Source organism: Bombina bombina, chromosome 7, assembly GCF_027579735.1.
Source record: "Bombina bombina isolate aBomBom1 chromosome 7, aBomBom1.pri, whole genome shotgun sequence".
NCBI lineage: Eukaryota > Metazoa > Chordata > Amphibia > Anura > Bombinatoridae > Bombina > Bombina bombina.
Window position 1 is genome coordinate 200,114,317 of NC_069505.1, and position 25,103 is coordinate 200,139,419.

The 25,103-nt window shown below is 40.4% G+C and overlaps 1 protein-coding gene across 2 annotated transcripts in view; it reads left to right on the forward strand.

Annotated features, from left to right (window-relative positions):
* SHANK2 (SH3 and multiple ankyrin repeat domains 2) overlaps positions 1-25,103 on the forward strand; it is a 1,433,430-nt gene that overhangs the window by 1,242,724 nt on the left and 165,603 nt on the right. For both annotated transcript variants that reach the window (XM_053720553.1, XM_053720554.1), the window contains one exon: positions 17,951-20,336. In XM_053720553.1, the coding sequence (XP_053576528.1) occupies positions 17,951-20,336 (2,386 nt within the window). The remainder of the gene's footprint in view (positions 1-17,950; positions 20,337-25,103) is intronic.

The window sequence follows — 25,103 nt, forward strand, 5'->3', positions numbered from 1 at the left end:
GTATAGTAGTGCAGTTTTTATTGTACCCCTGTATTGTGCTGCAGTATTTATTATTATACTCTGTATAGTGCTGCAGTATTCATTGTACCCCTGTGCAGTTTTTTTGTACTCCTGTATAGTGCTGCAGTATTTATTGTATCCTCTGTCTATATAGTGCTGAAGTCTTTATTGTACCCTCTGTATAGTAGTGCAGTATTTATTGTACCCCTGTATTGTGCAGTATTTATTCTACCCCTTGTATAGTGCAGTATTTATTATAAACCCTTAAACCACCAATAACACCTCAGCATCTGCAGGTGGGTGCTGCTTATTTGTTTTTTGTTTTTTAAACCAAAACATCTAACAAACTGCCATTTAAAAAAAAAAAAAAATTGCCCTAATGTCTTGTTATACCAGCTGCAGGGATGAAAATGCTCATTTATGTTTATTTGTACATATGAAATAGCAGGCTCAACTAAATTGAAACCATAGCCAATTAAATGGGCTGTGCTTGTAAGAAGAATAGACCACGTTAACTTATCTCTTTATATTTACACCAAATCCTCATTACCTTTTTATACACAGTGAGACCAATACCAAGGGCCTGGTGATAAAAGATTCGCTGCTTGGCAAATACAAAGTGCAATGTCATTTGTAAAAGATACACAGAGCTATACAAAGATCCTAATATGTTTAAATAACAGAGACTTTCAAAACATAATCAGAATTTGTAAAATCACTGCTGGATCTAGATCCTAATGTAATAAAATAATACTGGAAGGACCCGATCTGAAGTGTAAAGTAGAAGTATTATATACAAAGCACAAAGTGTCATGCAGAGCGATATTGCACTGGGCTTGTCTCTCATTCACATACAGAAATACAGAGAACACCCCTTAGACAAGTATAGCAAAAATCTGCCTGTCTAGGAACTTGTGAGCGATCTCATAGTGCTGGAGGGTTTTGCCATTTTTCTTTGAGCATTCAGTGAGTTCAGCCCCTGTGAAGTCTAAACTACAATTTCTCTCCAAGCTGGAGAATCTTTTTATCATCAGGTCCTGGGATTTCCAGGTTACGACCTTTTTCTTTGATAATTCAGTGAGTTCAGCCCCATTGAAGCCTGCACTATAATTCCTTTCCAAGCAGGAAAATCTTTTTATCATCAGGCTCTTAGGGAGAACAATGGGACATTAACATTTTATTATATCTCTGTCCCCTTCACTCACTGGGAGCATGGTAACATCAAAACATTCTTGTTTACATAGCTTTTCTATAGCCAATAAGTATTTAAATATTCAGTATAGGTAAGGATACCACAGGCAAAATCAGCTATTTTAAATAGCAAAATAAAGGTAAAATGGATAATTGTAAATATATTAAATAGATTATATTCACAGTACACTGTCCCAAGAACTTTAACATAAAAAGCTGTTCAAGCCACCAAGAAGTGCAACTCAATGCTGGTAAAAGCGATAACAATTGCAAGAAATGCTGCCATGTCTTTATGCAAGCTACATTGGTTGTTACTGAGCCATAAATTCAAATGAAAACCATAAATACATGTTTATAATTGGGTTTTCTGATAGAATGAAATGTATTGTTTCAAACCCCCATAAAGAGCCAGAATAAGGTATTTTCCTGTATATTCAGTTGTTTTGGAAGCCATTGACCTAATCTGACAACTGTGACTTTTCACAGTGAACATTTCCACCCTAATGTTGTAAGTAGAAACATCTCACAAATAAGCAGACCCTCACAAATTGATGCCAGAAGCTGCAAAAAAATAATCTTTGGCTAATAACTGTTACACAAAGGAGCTTCTTGTGTGTGATGGACAGACTGATGAAGGACAGACTGAGGAAGCTCAAGCTGATTAAAGGCAGGCTGGTAAAGCAAAGACTGATGAGGTTCAGACTGATGAAGGATAAGATGATAAAGCACAAGCTGATTACAGGCAGGCTGATAAAGGACAGACTGAGGAAGCACAAGCTGATTAAAGGCAGGCTGATAAAGTATAGACTGATGAGGTTCAGACTGACGAATGATAAGATGATAAAGCACAGGCTGATTACAGACAGGCTGATAAAGGACAGACTGAGGAAGCACAAGCTGATTAAAGGCAGGCTGATAAAGCAAAGACTGATGAGGTTCAGACTGATGAAGGACAAGATGATAAAGCACTAGCTGTTTACAGGCAGGCTGATAATACAGACTGAGGAAGCACAAGCTGATTAAAGGCAGACTGATAAAGCATAGACTGATGAGGTTCAGACTGATGAAGGATAAAATGATAAAGCACAAGCTGATGAAGGACAGACTTATGAAGCACAAGCTCATGAAGGGCAGGCTGATGAAGAAGAAGCTGGTGGACAAACTAATAAAGCACACGCTGATTAAAGGCTGGCTGGTAAAGCAAAGACTGATGAGGTATAGACTGATGAAGAATAATATGATAAAGCACAAGCTGTTTAAAGGCAGGCTGATAAAGGACAGGCTGATGAAGTATAAGCTGATTAATGGCAGGCTGATAAAGGACAGACCGATGCCTTTTACACTGATGAAGGATACAATGATAAAGTACAAGCTGATGAAGAACAGACTGAGGAAGCACATGCTGATGGAGGAGAAGCTGAAGAAGGACACATTGATGAAGGACAGACTGATGAAGCACAAGTTAATGGACAGGCTGATGAAGACAAAGCTGAGGAAGGAGAGACTGATGAAGAATAAGCTGATGTAGGACAGACTGATGAAGCACAAGCTAGTGAAGGACAGGCTGATGGACAAGCTGAAGAAGCACAAGTTGATGAAGGACAGACTGTTGAAGCACAAGCTGATGGACAGGCTGATGAAGACAAAGCTGAGAAAGGAGAGACTGATGAAGAACAAGCTGATGAAGGACAGACTGATGAAGCACAAGCTAGTGAAGGATAGGCTGATGAAGAACAAGCTAATGAAGTGAAGACTGACAAAGGACAAGCTGAGGATAACAGTGATAAAGTGCAGATTATTAAAGGGCATACTGATGAAGCACAAGCTGATGAAAGGCAGGCTCATGAAGAACAAGCTGATGGACAGACTGATGAAGCACAAGCTGATGAAAGGCAGGCTCATGAAGAACAAGCTGATGGACAGACTTCTGAAGCACAAGCTGATGAAAGGCAGGCTCATAAAGAACAAACTGATGGTCAGACTGATGAAGCACAAGCTGATGAAAGGCAGGCTCATGAAAAACAAGCTGATGGACAGATTTCTGAAGCACAAGCTGATGAAAGGCAGGCTCCTGAAGAACAAGCTGATGGACAGACTGATGAAGCACAAGCTGATGAAAGGCAGGCTCATGAAGAACAAGCTGATGGACAGACTTCTGCAGCACATGCTGATAAAAGGCAAGCTCATAAAGAACAAACTGATGGTCAGACTGATAAAGCACAAGCTGATGAAAGGCAGGCTCATGAAGAACAAGCTGATGGACAGATTGATAAAGCACAAGCTGATGAAAGGCAGGCTTATGAAGAACAAGCTGATGGGCAGACTGATGAAGCACAAGCTGATGAAAGGCAGGCTCATAAAGAACAAACTGATGGGCAGACTGGTTAAGCACAACCTGATGAAAGGCAGTCTCATAAAGAACACGCTGATGGATAGACTGATGAAGCACAAGCTGATGAAAGGCAGGCTCAGGAAGAACACACTGATGGACAGACTGATGAAGCACAAGCTAATGAAGGACAGACTTATGAAGCACAAGCTCATGAAGGGCAGGCTGATGAAGAAGAAGCTAATGGACAGACTGATAAAGCACAAACTAATGAACAACAAGCTGATGGACAGACTGATGAAGCACAAGCTGATGAAAGGCAGGCTCATAAAAAACAAGCTGATGGACAGGCTGATAAAGTACAAGCTGATGAAGGGAAGACTGATGATGCACAAGTTAATGAAGGACAAGCTGAGGAAAACAGTCTGATAAAGTGCATATTATTGAAAGACAGATGGATGAAGCACAGACTGATTAAGTGCTGAAGTACAGACTGATGAAGAACAGTTAAACTTTTACTTTTGCACCCCGTAGACAGAGCTTTTGGACTTATATGGAATTGCAAATCATGATTACACACAGTTTGATCTTCTAGATCACTTTACTCCAACAATCATGTACAAGAGGGGCCTAAACAGATCCTGTGAACTGATAACAACTGTCTTTACATTTACCCTGATCAGAACCAAGGTGCTTTAAGTATGTGTACTGCATCAGATATAACAGTGTGCTATCATCATTTTACCACCACAGCTAGGAGGTGCTAGCCTGTCATAGGAGTGTTGTCTCTCAGGCCCTGAAACATGCTACTTCAGCAAATGTGTAGTGCAGCATCTTGTCTAAAATATAACTTGCCATGATTACACTTCAGATGTATGTATATATGTATATATATATATATATATATATATATATATATATATATATATATATATATATATATAATTTGTGTTTCTACCCTGCATGTGGGGTTACAGATTTGCAATTTTCTCCAAATTGAGCTGAACAGATATGCACACGATACCAACTCTGTACTTGCATGATTTATTAATGGTTAGCTGCTGTTGTGTCTGATGGGCAATAGGATTTATACACTAACATCTAATTATCTGGGACATATAATATTTATCAGTTAAGCCAACATTTACTATTGATGCACAGGTTTTACCATAATATAGCTATGTATTCGCGTTATATTGCTACTGTTCAGGGCACATGAGCAGAGATGTGTTATATATTTATCTCTAGACATTACATTGGTTGAGTGAGGAGTGTTCTCTCTGCATGTGATTAATTAGCATTTTTGTGTCAACCAGCAACTTTCATTACCCCCATGGTTGCTATAGGTATGTGATGATATGGATGCAGCATTGTGCTACTAATTATTTTCCAGCACACTCTGCTATGGTATTTATTATTTGAAAAAATAAACTGATTTTTATCATTGGAATCCAGCTTTAGCTACTCATCTGTAGACTAAGATGATTATTTATGTACATTATAAATAACATGGCCTTGGGTTGACTACAGTCTGTTTCTCTCTGATTGCAAAACCTAGCTGTTTTTTCGGATTTCTCTCATTTTATTATCTCACTTTACTCTCTCCTTATCTATTTGCTTATTGCTTCATTTATTTAGTCTTAGTTCTGAGTATTTTTGCTACAGCTGTCCTCTCCTTGCAGCATATTATACTGCGCCAGGATTACTGCAGCTTTACAGAGCGGGTTGTCATAGTCACCTACAGTGTTGTTCAGTGAGTGATGTCATCATGATTTTAGCCAATCAGGAAGTACTATGTTTTTCCTTGGTGATTACTAAAGATGCACAGAACCATAGGCATCATGGGATCTTGGCATACGCTTATTCCATGTGACAGATTTATTTTCTATTAAAGGGATATAAAACATTGCTCCTTTAGTAAAGATATATTAAATCAAAGTAAACATAAAAAGAAACAGCAAAACATTTACTTGTTTTCTTGCTAAATGAGCACTTATAAATTCTCAGTGTAGCCTATGCCTGCAACTAGATAAGGGCGCCACCATTACAAAATGTAAATTCTAATCTCACATGATTTTTGCAGCAAAGTCCTCTACTGAGCAATGGCATTAAACTGACTGCAGCAATTTTATGCAGTTTGTAGAGTCCGCAGCCCCCTTCCTGTAGAGTCCGCAGCCCCCTTGTGATGTTGTAACAGGAAGTAATGGACCCTTCACAAATTAAGTAAAAATAAATAAAGGTCAAATCCTTTGAAAATGATGAATAATACATATTGCAATGATTTCTATTAAGTATTCCTTTTAAGGAGCTGTTATTTTCGCCCTGTTTAACAATCTCTTCCGGGTGGGTGAAATGGCGTCTTAAGGTTAATTTGACAGCAGTTTGCATGTTATAACCAGTGGTACCTGTGATATATCAGCTCAGGGGTTATCCCTAAAAGTTCCTCTGATGCCCCTGAGCCTCCAAAGGAACCAAGCTACGCTGTTCCCACCAAATAACCCTTACGCATTTCATTCTCACTAACAGCACCACCTCCAGCACAGGCCCCACCTCAGACTAACCTTTATCCTTCACCACAACTCCTACCGCACAAGCCTTACCCTCCACATTAGCCCTCTACATTACAGACTCCCTGGCATCTAATTCATCCCCATTAAACGTCCCTGACTCAATCCACCATATCCTATGTCCGTTTCCTAGTGCAACCACTCACCCCTCATGGACCTCCCAGCTGCTTTGGGACCCCTGTTCTCGTTGTCTGTTGTCTGTTCTTCTGGTTAAAGTGTGGTCTTGTGTTTTGATGGGGTCCATTAGGTGAAAGGGTGGCCCTTTTGTATTAATGGGTTGTTGGTGTGTATTCAAATCATTATACATTTTCATATATCATGCATACATACATGTTTGTGCATGTGTTGCTATTATAATGTATACATGTTATTGTGTGAATAGGTTTATACATTTATACATGTTTGGCTATCATATAAACATGTGTGTAACGAACAAAGTTTGTGCATATGTACCACTTACATACATACATTTACATACATACATACATATATACATTTACATACATACATACATATATACATTTACATACATACATACATATATACATTTACATACTGTACATACATATACATGCATACATACACTTACATACATACATTTACATACATACACATACATACATATATACACTTACATACATACATACATACATTTACATACATATATACATTTACATACATACATATATACATATACATACATACATATATACATTTACATACATACATATATACATTTACATACATACATATATACATTTACATACATACATATATACATTTACATACATACATATATACATACATACATACATACATTTACATACATACATATATACATTTACATACATACATATATACATACATACATATATACATACATACATATATAGATATACATATATACATTTACATACATACATATATACATTTACATACATACATACATTTACATACATACATACATACATACATATATACATTTACATACATACATATATACATTTACATACATACATACATACATATATACATTTACATACATGCATACATATATACATTTACATACATACATATATACATACATACATTTACATACATACATACATTTACATATATACATACATTTACATACATACATACATTTACATACATACTGTATATACATTTACATACATAGGTGTGAATTATAATATATGCTTTCTAAAAACTAAAATGAACCTCTTGGGATGCAGATTTTAAATTGTACTGTGTCTTCTAAACTGCAGTTATTTTGTGTGTACTAATGTTACATTACCAGGCTCCACAATAGCAAATTATTTTCTTCATCATTAACAAATCGTTTCCTTTTGTCAGACAGCAGACTCACTCTGTCAGGTTAGTACTTCACTACATTATAGGATGTTTAATTACTGCCTCATTTGTATGTTTTATTAGTTTTGTTTCCTAGAGGTAATCAGCAGATATTCCTGGTCTCCTGCAGCCCATGTGATCCTCAGTCATAATATGATTAACATGATTGTATTCAGCGTCACATCAGACTTGCGGGAAAGGACACGTGCTGATCTCATTACTTATCATTTGCCACCATGTGTGTCTGTGTTAGCGAGGTCTGGTGCCGCCCATATCTGTGTGTATATAGTGCTTTCCTAAGCATCAGACATGCTGAAGATGCGTTTTTTCAGACACACAATTACAAATTTACACACAATGTTGGTAATTCTAGTCTGATGTATATTTGTTGCTTTTTCTTTCATACGGTGGTGAGAGTCCATGAGCCATTACATTTGGGATTCAACTACTGGCCACTAGGAGGAGGCACAGATTCCCAAAGCTCTAAAATCGCTTAATCTCTCCAAACACTCTGGTATTCTATTATTATCTTTGCCTCCCAGGAGGAAGGGGAAGAATTGAGGTGCTTCAGATTCTTCATTGACAGGGGTCCTCAGACTGAATTTGAGGCCTATTTTCCCCCTCAGAGCTGCTACTGAGGGACAGAGGGGAGATTGGAGTATTGGGTAGTGACATAATCACTCCCAGTGAAGGAGTTACTCACAGGCCTGCCACGTGTGTCATAGGGACTGGTCTTTAGCCTCCTCCTGTTTGGTGGTCAGTATACACGTAAATCCTTTGCTGTAATTTTTTCAGCACTGGGTGGGCTCTCTACTGGAAGCTGGTAAGCACAGTGGAGAGGGTGCTTGCCAGGTAAATTGGAATACATTTGACTCACATAACCCACAGGCTATTAGCAGGTACATTTATTATATTACATCATAGCCAAGGGACATTATTTATTACAGACATTACCACATTTACACTAGACTTTATCTTGTAATTTTGTCTATGTGTTATTTTAGTAGCACTATTTGTATGCGTTCCTCTCTTTAAGTTAGCACGCCCCCTGTCGGTTATTTTAGCAGTGCTTTGTGTATGCACTTTTAGCTTTTAGTTATTGCATTCCCTTTAGTTAAATAGAGCGTGCCAGCTTCTAATTATTTTAAATTCTGACCTGCGTTACCAAGGTGCGCTCCCGTGTTGGGTTAGCGCGCTTCTTTCTCTTATGCATATTTCTAAAGACAATTTCTCCAACATTGGTGTGTCCGGTCCACGGCGTCATCCTTACTTGTGGGAATATCTCTTCCCCAACAGGAAATGGCAAAGAGTCCCAGCAAAGCTGGCCATATAGTCCCTCCTAGGCTCCGCCCACCCCAGTCATTCTCTTTGCCGTTGCACAGGCAACATCTCCACGGAGATGGTTAAGAGTATGTGGTGTTTAGTTGTAGTTTTTTATTCTACTATCAAGAGTTTGTTATTTTAAAATAGTGCTGGTATGTACTATTTACTCTGAAACAGAAAAAGATGAAGAATTCTGTTTGTGAGAGGAAGATGATTTTAGCAGACAGTAACTAAAATCCTTTGCTGTTTCCACATAGGACTGTTGAGATGAAGTAACTTCAGTTGGGGGAAACAGTTAGCAGACTTTTCTGCTTAAGGTATGACTAGCCATATTTCTAACAAGACTGTGTAATGCTGGAAGGCTGTCATTTCCCCTCATGGGGACCGGTAAGCCATTTTCTTAGTCTCAAGCAGAATAAAGGGCTTAATATGGGCTATAAAACTGGTAGACACTTTTATGGGCAAAATCGATTGCTTGTTTTGGGCATTTTATACATGTTTATGCTGTAATTCACACTTATAAACTTGGGGAACGTTTTTTAACGTCAGGCACTATGTTAGACACCTTTTCCAGTCAGGAAGGGCCTTCCCAGTTGTAGGCTGAGCCTCATTTTCGCGCCATTACTGCGCAGTTGTTTTTGAGAGCAAGACATGCAGATGCATGTGTGAGGATCTGAAAATAGTTGGAAAAGTTCCTAGAAGCCGTCATTTGGTATCGTATTCCCCTCTGGGCTTGGTAAAGTCGCAGCAAAGGCTGTAGCTGGGACTGTAGTGGGGTTAAATCTGTAACCGGCTCCGGTTTCGTTATTTTAAGGGTTAAAGCTCTGAAATTTAGTGTGCAATACTTTTAATGCTTTAAGACACTGTGGTGAAATTTTGGTAAATTTTGAACAATTCCTTCATATTTTTTCACATATTCAGTAATAAAGTGTGCTCTGTTTAAAATTTAAAGAGACAGTAACGGTTTTGTTTTAAAACGGTTTTTGTGCTTTATTGACAAGTTTAAGCCTGTTTAACATGTCTGTGCCTTCAGAGAAGCTATGTTCTATATGTATGAAAGTCAATGTGTCTCCCCCTTCAAAATTGTGTGATAATTGTGCCATAGCGTCCAAACAAAGTAAGGACAGTACTGTCACAGATAATGAAGTTGCCAAAGATGATTCATCAGATGATGGGAGTAGACATGGTTCTACATCATCTCCTTCTGTGTCTACACCAGTTTTGCCCACGCAGGAGGCCCCTAGTACTTCTAGCGCGCCAATGCTTATTACTATGCAACAATTGACGGCTGTAATGGATAACTCCATAGCAAATATTTTATCCAAAATGCCTGCATATCAGAGAAAGCGCGATTGCTCTGTTTTAAACACTGAAGAGCAGGAGCGCGCTGATGATAATTGCTCTGTCATACCCTCACACCAATCTGAAGGGGCCATGAGGGAGGTTTTGTCAGATGGGGAAATTTCAGATTCAGGAAAAATTTCTCAACAGGCTGAACCTGATGTTGTGACATTTAAATTTAAATTAGAACATCTCCGCGCACTGCTTAAAGAGGTGTTATCTACTCTGGATGATTGTGACAACCTGGTCATTCCAGAAAAATTATGCAAGATGGACAAGTTCCTAGAGGTTCCGGTGCACCCCGACGCTTTTCCTATACCCAAGCGGGTGGCGGACATAGTGAATAAGGAGTGGGAGAAGCCCGGCATACCTTTTGTTCCCCCTCCTATATTTAAGAAATTATTTCCTATGGTCGACCCCAGAAAGGACTTATGGCAGACAGTCCCTAAGGTCGAGGGGGCAGTTTCTACTCTAAACAAGCGCACTACTATTCCTATCGAGGATAATTGTGCTTTCAAAGATCCTATGGATAAAAAATTGGAGGGTTTGCTTAAAAAGATTTTTGTACAGCAAGGTTACCTTCTTCAACCCATTTCGTGCATTGTTCCTGTCACTACAGCAGCGTGGTTCTGGTTCGAGGAACTAGAAAAGTCGCTCAGTAGAGAGACTCCATATGAGGAGGTTATGGACAGAGTTCACGCACTTAAGTTGGCTAACTCTTTTATTTTAGATGCCGCTTTGCAATTAGCTAGATTAGCGGCGAAAAATTCAGGGTTTGCAATTGTGGCGCACAGAGCGCTTTGGCTAAAGTCTTGGTCAGCGGATGTATCATCCAAGACAAAATTGCTTAATATCCCCTTCAAGGGTAAAACTCTCTTTGGGCCAGAATTGAAAGAGATTATCTCAGACATCACTGGGGGAAAGGGCCACGCCCTTCCACAAGATAGGCCTTTCAAAGCCAAGAATAAGTCTAATTTTCGTTCCTTTCGTAATTTCAGGAACGGACCGGCCTCTAATTCTGCATCCTCTAAGCAAGAGGGTAATACCTCACAGACCAAACCAGCCTGGAAACCGATTCAAGGCCGGAACAAGGGTAAGCAGGCCAAGAAGCCTGCCGCTGCTAACAAAACAGCATGAAGGAGTAGCCCCCGATCCGGGACCGGATCTAGTGGGGGGCAGACTCTCTCTCTTTGCTCAGGCTTGGGCAAGAGATGTTCAGGATCCCTGGACGCTAGAAATAGTTTCTCAGGGTTATTTTCTGGAATTCAAAGAACTACCCCAAGGTTCCACATGTCTCACTTATCCTCAAACCAAATAAAGAGACAGGCGTTCTTACATTGTGTAGAAGACCTGTTAAAGATGGGAGTGATACACCCAGTTCCAATGACGGAACAAGGAATGGGATTTTACTCAAATCTGTTCGTAGTTCCCAAAAAAGAGGGAACCTTCAGACCAATTCTGGATTTAAAGATCCTAAACAAATTTCTCAGGGTGTCATCGTTCAAAATGGAAACCATTCGAACGATTCTACCTACAATCCAGGAAGGTAAATTTATGACTACCGTGGATCTAAAGGATGCGTACCTACATATTCCTATCCACAAAGAACATCATCAGTTCCTAAGGTTTGCCTTTCTGGACAAACATTACCAGTTTGTGGCCCTCCCATTCGGGTTAGCCACTGCTCCAAGGATTTTCACAAAGGTACTCGGATCCCTTCTAGCGGTTCTAAGACCGAGGGGCATTGCAGTAGTACCATACTTGGACGACATTCTAATACAAGCGTCGTCCCTTTCAAAAGCAAAGGCTCATACAGACATCGTTCTGGCCTTTCTCAGATCTCACGGATGGAAGGTGAACATAGAAAAAAGTTCTCTGTCTCCGTCGACAAGAGTTCCCTTCTTGGGAACAATAATAGATTCCTTAGAAATTAGGATTTTTCTGACAGATGTCAGAAAGTCAAAACTTCTAAGCGCTTGTCAAGTTCTTCATTCTGTTCCACGTCCTTCCATAGCTCAGTGCATGGAAGTACTAGGGTTGATGGTTGCAGCAATGGACATAGTTCCTTTTGCGCAAATTTATCTAAGACCATTACAACTGTGCATGCTGAAACAGTGGAATGGGGACTATACAGACTTGTCTCCAGTGATTAAAGTAGATCAGAAGACCAGAGATTCACTCCATTGGTGGCTAACCCTGGACCACCTATCCCAGGGAATGAGCTTCCGCAGACCAGAGTGGGTCATCGTCACGACCGACGCCAGTCTAGTGGGCTGGGGCGTGGTCTGGGAATCCCTTAAAGCTCAGGGACTATGGTCTCGGGAGGAGTCTCTTCTCCCGATAAACATTCTGGAACTAAGAGCGATATTCAATGCTCTCAGGGCTTGGCCTCAGCTTGCAAAGGCCAGATTCATAAGATTCCAATCAGACAACATGACGACTGTTGCGTATATCAATCATCAGGGGGGAACAAGGAGTTCCCTGGCGATGAAAGAAGTGACCAAAATAATACAATGGGCGGAGGATCACTCCTGCCACCTATCTGCGATCCACATCCCAGGTGTGGAAAACTGGGAAGCGGATTATCCGAGTCGTCAGACATTCCATCCGGGAGAGTGGGAACTCCACCCGGAGATCTTTGCCCAGTTGACTCAATTATGGGGCATTCCAGACATGGATCTGATGGTGTCTCATCAGAACTTCAAGGTTCCTTGCTACGGGTCCAGATCCAGAGATCCCAAGGCGACTCTAGTGGATGCACTAGTAGCGCCTTGGACCTTCAACCTAGCTTATGTGTTTCCACCGTTTCCTCTCATTCCCAGGCTGGTAGCCAGGATCAAACAGGAGAGGGCCTCGGTGATCTTGATAGCTCCTGCGTGGCCACGCAGGACTTGGTATGCAGACCTGGTGAATATGTCATCGGTTCCACCATGGAAGCTACCTTTGAGACAGGACCTTCTTGTTCAGGGTCCATTCGAACATCCAAATCTGGTCTCCCTCCAGCTGACGGCTTGGAGATTGAACGCTTGATTCTATCAAAGCGTGGGTTTTCAGATTCTGTGATAGATACTCTGGTTCAAGCCAGAAAACCGGTAACTAGAAAGATTTACCATAAAATATGGAAAAGATATATCTGCTGGTGTGAATCCAAGAGATTCCCATGGAATAAGATAAAAATTCCTAAGATTCTTTCCTTTCTACAAGAAGGTTTGGATAAAGGATTATCTGCGAGTTCTCTAAAGGGACAGATTTCTGCTTTATCTGTCTTACTACACAAACGACTGGCAGCTGTTCAAGCATTTGTTCAGGCTTTGGTTAGGATCAAGCCTGTTTACAGACCTTTGACTCCTCCCTGGAGTTTAAATCTAGTTCTTTCAGTTCTTCAAGGGGTTCCGTTTGAACCTTTACATTCCATAGATATTAAGTTGTTATCTTGGAAAGTTTTGTTTTTGGTTGCTATTTCTTCTGCTAGAAGAGTTTCTGAGTTATCTGCTCTGCAGTGTACTCCGCCCTATCTGGTGTTCCATTCAGATAAGGTTGTTTTGCGTACTAAGCCTGGTTTTCTACCAAAGGTTGTTTCCAACAAAAACATTAATCAGGAGATAGTTGTACCTTCTTTGTGTCCGAATCCAGTTTCAAAGAAGGAACGTTTTCTACACAATTTAGATGTAGTCCGTGCTCTAAAATTCTACTTAGAAGCTACAAAAGAGTTCAGACAAACTTCTTCTCTGTTTGTCATCTATTCTGGTAAAAGGAGAGGTCAAAAAGCAACTTCTACCTCTCTTTCCTTTTGGCTTAAAAGCATCATCTGATTGGCTTATGAGACTGCCGGACGGCAGCCTCCTGAAAGAATCACAGCTCACTCCACTAGGGCTGTAGCTTCCACATGGGCCTTCAAGAACGAGGCTTCTGTTGATCAGATATGTAAGGCAGCGACTTGGTCTTCACTGCACACTTTTGCCAAATTTTACAAATTTGATACTTTTGCTTCTTCGGAGGCTATTTTTGGGAGAAAGGTTTTGCAAGCCGTGGTGCCTTCCGTTTAGGTAACCTGATTTGCTCCCTCCCTTCATCCGTGTCCTAAAGCTTTGGTATTGGTTCCCACAAGTAAGGATGACGCCGTGGACCGGACACACCAATGTTGGAGAAAACAGAATTTATGCTTACCTGATAAATTACTTTCTCCAACGGTGTGTCCGGTCCACGGCCCGCCCTGGTTTTTTAATCAGGTCTGATGAATTATTTTCTCTAACTACAGTCACCACAGTACCCTATGGTTTCTCCTATTTTTTCCTCCTGTCCGTCGGTCGAATGACTGGGGTGGGCGGAGCCTAGGAGGGACTATATGGCCAGCTTTGCTGGGACTCTTTGCCATTTCCTGTTGGGGAAGAGATATTCCCACAAGTAAGGATGACGCCGTGGACCGGACACACCGTTGGAGAAAGTAATTTATCAGGTAAGCATAAATTCTGTTATTTCTGTATGGCATGATGGTAGTTAATCCTTTTCTGTTCAGATAGAGCTTCTGATGTTGGCCTACAGCTGCAGTACGCCTACTTATTCTCTGTTATCTATGAGGAGGGTTTAAGATGTGCTTAATTTCTTTTACCTTAACTTTAAGAGCTGGATTCAATTATATTTATTGAAAATGTTATTTATTTAGTGTATACTCATTGAAGGGGTCTTTATTACCTGTTCTATTCTGTTTTCCCCTTATTTTTGGACTTTACTGTCCTAAATCCCTGTTCAATATTTTACTTGCTTTCTTTCCTTTCATCAATCTAGGAACCAAAAGTCCTCCTCCTTTTCACAAAAACAGTTTTCTTCCAGATCTACCTGGAAGTCCAACCCCAATTGGAGCAAGGCCAAACAGTCAAAAAAGCCTTCTTCCTCTAGAAAGTCAGCATGAAAGGGTGGTTCCTGGTCCAGATTCCTTTCTGGTAAGAGGCAGATTATGCTTTTTTTAAGGCTCTTCAAGATCCTTGGGATCTGACCATTGTTTCTCATGGTTATAGAATTGGTTTCAAAACAATACCTCCTGGGACAAGGATTTATTGTTCAGCAGGGACAATATATGTCCACAATAGACTTGAAGGATTCTTACCTTCATATTCCTATCCACAAAGACAATCTCCAGTTCTTTAGATTTGCATTACAGGACAAATGTTTTCAGTTGGTTGCTCAACAATTGGGTCTGGCTTCTGCTCCCAGAATTGTTACATGATTCTGGGAACTCTCTTATCTGTAATAAGAACTCAAGGCATTTCGTTGGCTCCATACCTGAAGGATATCTTGTTATAAGCTCCATCTTTCATTTATCTCCATCTTTCATTTAGCGAACTCTCAAACCAACATCTTTTGTTGTTTGTTAACATATCAAAGGAAATCAAAGTTACAGACAACATTTGCAAGACTTCAGTCAATTTGCAACCATAAAGTAGCCCTTTACATGGAAATGTTAGGACTGATGATTGCAGAATCAGATGCCATTCCATTAGAGCTTGGTTTTACATGATTCTTTTTTTAACTTTGCATGCAAAGTCAAAGGTGCAAGGACTACACTCAGCTTTACCAAAGGATCTTTTTGGATTCCACAACAAAGCAATCTCTATCCTTGTGGGTAGCTCAACAATTCACAGGGGAAAACAGCACCTCAATTAAAGTTGTGGGGCACGGAAATAGGGTTAGCTAGACCCCAATACCATAGTTACTTTTCCAAAAGAATTTCCAGCCTCCAAATGAAGTAAAAAACCTTTATTCACACAGGGTCCATAATACAAACAACGTTTCAAACCAGCAATTGGTTCTTAGTCATGTCATGACATGACTAAGAACCAATTGCTGGTTTGAAACGTTGTTTTATTATGGACCGTGTGTGAATAAAGGTTTTTTACTTCATTTGGAGGCTGGAAATTCTTTTGGAAAAGTAACTTGTGGGTAGATCACCAGTCCATTTTGCATCGTTTGTCCGTCCAATTTGAAGAATAATTTTGACAGATGCAAGTCTCTCAGTTTGGGGTGCAGTATGGGGGTCCAGGTGAGCACAAAGAGTTTGGTCTTCTCAAGAGGCCGGGGTTACAAATAAATATTTTGGAACTCTATACTATCTTCAGGGCCCTTTAGAGCTGGCCTCTTCTGAAAGATTAAACTTATCTCTGTTTTTAAACAGACAATGCCACAGCAGTGACCTATATATATCATTGAGGGGAACTTGCAGTTCCCTAGCGATGGAGATTTCTAAAATTTTGGGCAGAGAATAATCTCTGTACAGTTTCTGCAATTCATATTCCAGGTGTGACCAACTATGAAGCAGATTATCTTAGTCACCAATTCCTACATCCTGGGGAATGGTCTCTTCACCTGGAAGTTTTGTGTCAGATTGTAGTTCAATGAGGTTTGCCTGATGGCTTCTCGATTGAACAACTTCCCAGATATTTTGCAAGATCCAGGGAACCCCTTTTATAATCAAAGAATCTTATCATCATTAAGAATCTTAATTCTCTCAATTTGAAGGCTTGGAGAATGAATGCCTAAATTTAAAACAATGGGGCTTTTTTATGCTGTAGTTGATACCTTTTTTCAGGCCTGTTACAAAATTAATCTATCACAAGGTTTGGAAAGTTATTCTTTATTAGTCTGAAAATCAAGGATTCAGTTTGCATTCCTTTAGAATTCCTAGAATTCTTAAATTTTTACAAGAAGGTTTAGATAAGGGTTTATCTGCTAGCTCTTTAAATGTCAGATTTAATCTCTTTACGTTTTATTCCTTAAGAAAATTACTAAACTTACTGACATTCTAAGCTTTGTTTCAAGCTGTTCAGCGATTAAACCAAATTATCCTCCTTAAGAAACCTTTATTTGGTTCTAAAAGTTTTGCAGGTCTCTTCCTTTGAGCCTATGGGGTAGATTTATCAACTGTCGGACGGACATGATCCGCTGTAGCAGATCATGTCCGGTCGACATCTCTAAATGCAGACAGCATACGCTGTCGGCATTTAACATTGCACAAGCATTTCTGATTAAATGCTTGTGCAATGCCGCCCCCTGCACATTTGCAGCCAATCGGTCGCTAGCAGGGGGTGTCAAGCATCCGGATCGGGATGATTGCTGTCCACCACCTCAGAGGTGGCGAATGAGTTAAGGAGCAGCGGTCTTACGACCACTGCTTCTTAAGTTTCAGGCGGACCTGAAACTTCGGGGGTAGATTGCATCATCCGCTGCTTGATAAATCTACCCCTATGTATAGTTTGGATACATTTACTAAATTCTACCACTTTGATGTTGTTTGCTTCTTCTGAAGCGGCTTTTAGAAGGAAAGTCCTTCGAGCAGCATTGTCTGGAAATTAGGTGCCTGCCTTTCAAAAGTTTTTTTGTTCCGCCCAATTACTTGTGTACTCCACAGCTTGGGTATTAGTTCTTAAGAGTAATAGGTGGAATCTCACCACCTTATGAAAGAAAACAAAATTTATGCTTAACCTGATAAATTAATTTTTTCATGGCGACAGTTCTAGTTTGCGCCTCATTTTGCCTTCTCTGTCTTTCCTACCTTTCTACTTCTCCTTGCTTGGCTATACGTTATACTAGAATATTAGTGAGGTGGGAGGGATTAAGTACTTTTAGAGCTTTGGGAATATTTTCCTCCTCCTAGTGGCCAGGAGTTAAATCCCAGGAGTAATGGCTCGTGGACTCTTACCACCATGAAAGAAATTAATTTATCAGGTATGCAAACATTTTTTTTCCATGTTATCTGATAAATACAGAATCTGTCTATAAGCCCATTTGTGACTATACTCGGCATTCACCATATTTGTAGTAAAGACCGTAACATTGTGCCTTTACCCTTCAGGTATCACAGAAGAGGAGAGACAGTTCCTGGCACCACCAATGTTAAAGTTTACAAGGAGTTTGTCTATGCCAGATGCATCTGAAGACATCCCACCGCCACCTGCAACTTTACCTCCTTCTCCACCTCCCCCGTCACCATCTCCATTTAACTCTCCAAAGTCTCCCACTCTGAGAGGATATGGGACCATCAAGCCAGCATTCACTCAGAATTCAGGAAACAAATCTCCCACGCCAGCTGTGCGCTCAGATAATGTGGGCACTATGATCAGAGACAAGGGCATGTATTTCCGGCATGAATCTAATAGGTTCTCTTTAGACTCTGAGGACCTGTATAACACCAATATTGCATCCCAACAAAACCTTAAGAACAAGAGGGGTCAGATGCCAGAAAACCCTTATTCAGAAGTAGGAAAATTAGGAAACAAAGCTATGTATGTCCCTGCCAAACCAGCCCGACGGAAGGGCATGCTTGTCAAACAGTCCAATGTGGAGGACAGCCCAGAAAAGACATGTTCCATCCCCATCCCAACCATTATCATCAAGGAACCTTCTACCAGCAGCAGTGGGAAAAGCAGCCAGGGAAGTAGCACTGAGACTGACCTTCAGATCGCTGAGCAGGCAGGTCAGCTTCGACCAGACGACAGCCTGAACAAGAGCAGTCCATTTGCAGCGGCCATTGCTGGAGCTGTCAGAGATAGAGAGAAAAGGTTAGAGGCAAGGCGCAATTCTCCAGCCTTCCTTTCTACAGACATGGGAGATGAAAGTGTGGTTCCTACGCCCAGCCCAAGGCTAAGGCACTCCAAGTCTATTGATGATGGCATGTTCAGTAATGAGGAAAGGTTTAAGCATCTTGTTTCTCCCACGTCACTGGGTTCCATCAGGGGAACATTGAATGCCTTCAACAACATGGAAGTCGCCTATCAAGGAGATGTAACCAATGCAAGAATATCAAAGGGGAGAGGATCTGAAAACAACACAACAGTAACAACAGCAGCAAACACAACTGTGAACTACACTCATCCCATCACTGGAAAACTGCTGGATCCTAATTCACCCCTGGCTCTGGCTTTAGCTGCAAGAGACCGAGCTATGAAGGAACAAAACCAGCCTAGCTCCAGCCCTCCAGAGCAGGACAAATCTGATCTTAATAAACCCCTTTACATTGATACAAAATTAATACCCAGCACTGAAACTTCTTATGTAACAGCCACACTCAACTCAAACAGGCACGTTCACTTGTTAAAGAGACAAGATACTGAGAATAAGCTTGAGCCAGATCCAGCAAAGGAGGAAAAACACCACGAAGAGAGAAAAAATATGTTAATTAGCATCATGGACACATCCCAACAGAAGACCGCTGGATTGCTCATGGTTCACACAGTAGATAACAACAAAGTAGAGAATGTGTTAAATGAAAATGAGGAAGTGGAGAAAATAACTCCAGAGAACTCAGCTGGTATTACAGAAAAAGCTGACAAAGAATTAGAAAACTCATTGGTCAAAACCAGTGACCCCAGGACTCCTGTACCTCCTGGCAAAGCCATCGTAGCTGTATGCTCAGTGGACGATTCTGTTATCTTACCTTTTCGTATTCCTCCCCCTCCCTTTGTCTCAGTAGATGTAGATGAAGACTTTGTTTTTACTGAGCCACTTCCACCCCCCTTAGAATTTGCTAACAGTTTTGATATTCCTGAAGATGCCTCTGCTCTGCCACCAGCCAGTCTGGCAGATTTGTTGATGCAGAGGAAAAATGCTTCATATAATCCCAATGTTGCCTCTAACTCTTTGGAAAGTAAAAAGCCTTTGGTTCTCTCCAATTGTTTGCCTGCCTCATACATTCAGCACCCTGAAAGCTTTGACAATGTTACAGACTCTGGGATTGAGGAGGTGGACAGCCGCAGCAGCAGTGACCATCACTTAGAGACTACAAGCACTATATCCACAGTCTCCAGCATATCTACCTTGTCTTCAGAGGGTGGAGAAAACATTGACACATGTACGGTCTATGCAGATGGGCAAGCATTTCTTGTGGACAAACCCCCAGTACCTCCAAAGCCTAAAGTGAAGCCCATAATCAACAAAAATAATGCACTTTATAAAGACGCCGTTCTTGAAGAGAACATAAACAGTTTTGTTATCCCTCCTCCTGCTCCTCCACCACCTCCCATTGGAATGCAGCTGAACATTACCAAACCTGTACAGCAAAGGACCTCCAAATTATGGGGTGATTCCACAGACATTAAAAGCTCAGTGATTCACGGCCCCAAAGCCAATGTCATTAGTGAATTAAATTCCATTTTGCAACAGATGAACAGAGAAAAATCCACAAAGCCAGTGGGAAGTTTGGAGTCACCTCCAGGCACAAAAACTGCAAGTCTCAGCACAAGGTAAAGAAGTTTTTTGTTTTTATTACCATTAATCAGATGGTTCAGTCACACACTGGTCATGCAGAAAGCTCAGGGTTAGTGGGATATGAGAAAATATGCACTAATAATAACCCAGGAGCATTCTATTGACATGACTGTTATGCACTAGCATTGGCATGGGGTATGTGCATGTTACCATCATCTAGAGGTGATAAACTGTATTGTAGTACATGACAAGTACCCTAGGAAGCCACAGCTCCTACACAGTACTCTGCTGCCCCAATCCCCCATCTTTGCAATGTCAGCTCATATATATTTATCCCAAAATGAGGCCAGGGGCACCCCCACTAGACATGGTTTGTAATAAAATTAATACAACATATGAGATGGACGGCCATAGAGCTTCCACTCACAATGTGCTGCCTCTCAAATCCTGATGCCCTAGGCACAGACCAAGAGGCATATTTAAGAAATGTCTTGCGGACCTGATCCGACAGTGCGGATCAGGTCCGCAAGACATCGCTGAATGCGGAGAGCATACGGCCGCCAGCAAGGGGGTGTCAATCAACCCGATCATACTCGATCGGGTTGATTTCTGGCAATTCCTGTCCGCCTGCTCAGAGCAGGTGGACAGGGTTATGGAGCAGCGGTCTTTAGACCGCTGTTTCATAACTGCTGTTTCTGGCAAGTCTGAAAACTCAACAGAAACACGGGCCCACAAGCTCCCTACAGAGCTTGTTAAATGGGCCCCCAAGTCTAGATAACATATACCCCTTCCCCTAGAATTTTGTCCAAGATCCTAATTTTTAAAAATGTATTCCCCATAAATATACACAACCCTGGCTTGGCTTCTGCACACATGTTTATCTGACACGTTTGTTTTCTACCCCTGCAATCTAGAGAAGCCATACAAAATGAGGAACTTGCATACATCATGGCTGCAGCATATATGTGCGCACAGCCTCCACCTCAGTTGCGGTTTCAAATCCGCAGCTACATTTATGTATTCCTCCTTCAGATTGGTTCTGCTTGTGCAGTAAATGTTTGCTAGCACAAAGAGACTTACAAAAAAAAATGCACTTTAAATGCTTTTATTATTTACATATGCAGCTGACACAATATTTACATGTGCAGGTGACATAAGATTTATATGTGCAGGTGACACAATATTTACATGTGCAGGTGACACAACATTTACATGTGCAGGTGACACAAGATTTATATGTGCAGGTGACATAAGATTTACATGTGCAGGTGACACAATATTTACATGTGCAGGTGACACAAGATTTATATGTGCAGGTGACACAATATTTACATGTGCAGGAGACACAATATTTACATGTGCAGGTGACACAATATTTACATGTGCAGGTGACACAAGATTTATATGTGCAGGTGACACAAGATTTACATGTGCAGGTGACACAAGATTTATATGTGCAGGTGACACAAGATTTACATGTGCAGGTGACACAATATTTACATGTGCAGGAGACACAAAATTTACATGTGCAGGTGACACAATATTTACGTGTGCAGGTGACACAAAATTTACATGTGCAGGAGACACAAGATTTACATGTGCAGGTGACTCAAGATTTACATGTGCAGGTGACACAAGGTTTACATGTGCAGGTGACACAAGATTTACATGTGCAGGTGACACAAGATTTACATGTGCAGGTGATACAAGATTTACATGTGCAGGTGACACAAGATTTACATGTGCAGTTGACACAAGATTTACATGTGCAGGTGACACAACATTTACATGTGCAGGTGACACAACATTTACATGTGCAGTGCAGGTGACACAAGATTTACATGTGCAGGTGACACAAGATTTACATGTGCAGGTGACACAACATTTAGATGTGCAGGTGACACAAGATTTATATGTGCATGTTACACAAGATTTACATGTTCAGGTGACACAATATTTACATGTGCAGGAGACACAAGATTTACATGTGCAGGAGACACACGATTTACATGTGCAGGAGACACAAGATTTACATGTGCAGGAGACACAAGATTTACATGTGCAGGAGACACAAGATTTACATGTGCAGGTGACACAAGATTTACGTGTGCAGGTGACACAAGATTTACGTGTGCAGGTGACACAAGATTTATATGTGCAGGTGACACAAGGTTTACATGTGCAGGTGACACAAGATTTACATGTGCAGTTGACACAAGATTTACATGTGCAGGTGACACAACATTTACATGTGCAGGTGACACAAGATTTATATGTGCAGGTTACACAAGATTTACATGTGCAGGAGACACAATATTTACATGTGCAGGTGACAGAAGATTTACATGTGCAGGAGACACAAGATTTACATGTGCAGGAGACACAAGATTTACATGTGCAGGAGACACAAGATTTACATATGCAGGAGACACAAGATTTACATGTGCAGGACACACAAGATTTACATGTGCAGGAGACACAAGATTTACATGTGCAGGAGACACAAGATTTACATGTGCAGGAGACACAAGATTTACATGTGCAGGTGACACAAAATTTACATGTGCAGGAGACACAAGATTTACATGTGCAGGTGACACAAGATTTATATGTGCAGGTGACACAAAGTTTACGTGTGCAGGTGACACAAGATTTACGTGTGCAGGTGACACAAGATTTATATGTGCAGGTGACACAAGATTTACATGTGCAGTTGACACAAGATTTACATGTGCAGGTGACACAACATTTACAAGTGCAGGTGACACAACATTTCTTTCATGTAATTAGCAAGAGTCCATGAGCTAGTGACGTATGGGATATACATTCCTACCAGGAGGGGCAAAGTTTCCCAAACCTTAAAATGCCTATAAATACACCCCTCACCACACCCACAAATCAGTTTTACAAACTTTGCCTCCCGTGGAGGTGGTGAAGTAAGTTTGTGCTAGATTCTACGTTGATATATGCTCTGCAGCAGGTTGGAGCCCGGTTTTCCTCTCAGCGTGCAGTGAATGTCAGAGGGATGTGAAGAGAGTATTGCCTATTTGAATTCAATGATCTCCTTCTACGGGGTCTATTTCATAGGTTCTCTGTTATCGGTCGTAGAGATTCATCTCTTACCTCCCTTTTCAGATCGACGATATACTCTTATATATACCATTACCTCTACTGATTCTCGTTTCAGTACTGGTTTGGCTTTCTACTACATGTAGATGAGTGTCCTGGGGTAAGTAAGTCTTATTTTTGTGACACTCTAAGCTATGGTTGGGGACTTTTATATAAAGTTCTAAATATTTGTGTTTAAACATTTATTTGCCTTGATTCAGGATGTTCAATATTCCTTATTTCAGACAGTCAGTTTCATAATTTGGGATAATGCATTTGAATAATCAATTTTTTTCTTACCTTTAAATTTGACTTTTTTTCCCTGTGGGCTGTTAGGCTCGCGGGGGCTGAAAATGCTTCATTTTATTGCGTCATTCTTGGCGCGGACTTTTTTGGCGCAAAAAAATGTCTTTGTTATTTCCGGCGTCATACTTGTCACCGGAAGTTGCGTCATTTTTTACGTTTTTTGCGCCAAAAGTGTTGGCGTTACCGGATGTGGCGTCATTTTTGGCGCCAAAAACATTTAGGCGCCAAATAATGTGGGCGTCTTTTTTGGCGCTAAAAAATATGGGCGTCATTATTGTCTCCACATTATTTTAAGTCTCATTGTTTATTGCTTCTGGTTGCTAGAAGCTTGTTCACTGGCATTTTTTCCCATTCCTGAAACTGTCATTTAAGGAATTTGATCAATTTTGCTTTATATGTTGTTTTTTCTATTACATATTGCAAGATGTCCCAGATTGACCCTGAATCAGAAGATACTTCTGGAAAATCGCTGCCTGATGCTGGATCTACCAAAGTTAAGTGTATTTGCTGTAAACTTGTGGTATCTGTTCCTCCAGCTGTTGTTTGTAATGAATGTCATGACAAACTTGTTAATGCAGATAATATTTCCTTTAGTAATGTTACATTACCTGTTGTTGTTCCATCAACATCTAATACTCAGAGTGTTCCTGTTAACATAAGAGATTTTGTTTCTAAATCCATTAAGAAGGCTATGTCTGTTATCCCTCCTTCTAGTAAACGTAAAAGGTCTTTTAAAACTTCTCATTTTTCAGATGAATTTTTAAATAAACATCATCATTCTGATTCTGATAATGATTCCTCTGGTTCAGAGGATTCTGTTTCAGAGGTTGATGCTGATAAATCTTCATATTTGTTCAAAATGGAATTTATTCGTTCTTTACTTAAATAAGTCTTAATTGCATTAGAAATAGAGGATTCTGGTCCTCTTGATACTAAATCTAAACGTTTAAATAAGGTTTTTAAATCTCCTGTAGTTATTCCAGAAGTTTTTCCTGTCCCTGATGCTATTTCTGAAGTAATCTCCAGGGAATGGAATAATTTGGGTAATTCATTTACTCCTTCTAAACGTTTTAAGCAATTATATCCTGTGCCATCTGACAGATTAGAGTTTTGGGACAAAATCCCTAAGGTTGATGGGGCTATCTCTACTCTTGCTAAGCGTACTACTATTCCTACGGCAGATAGTACTTCCTTTAAGGATCCTTTAGATAGGAAAATTGAATCCTTTCTAAGAAAAGCTTACTTATGTTCAGGTAATCTTCTTAGACCTGCTATATCTTTAGCGGATGTTGCTGCAGCTTCAACTTTTTGGTTAGAAGCTTTAGCGCAACAAGTAACAGATCATAATTCTCATAGCATTGTTAATCTTCTTCAACATGCTAATAATT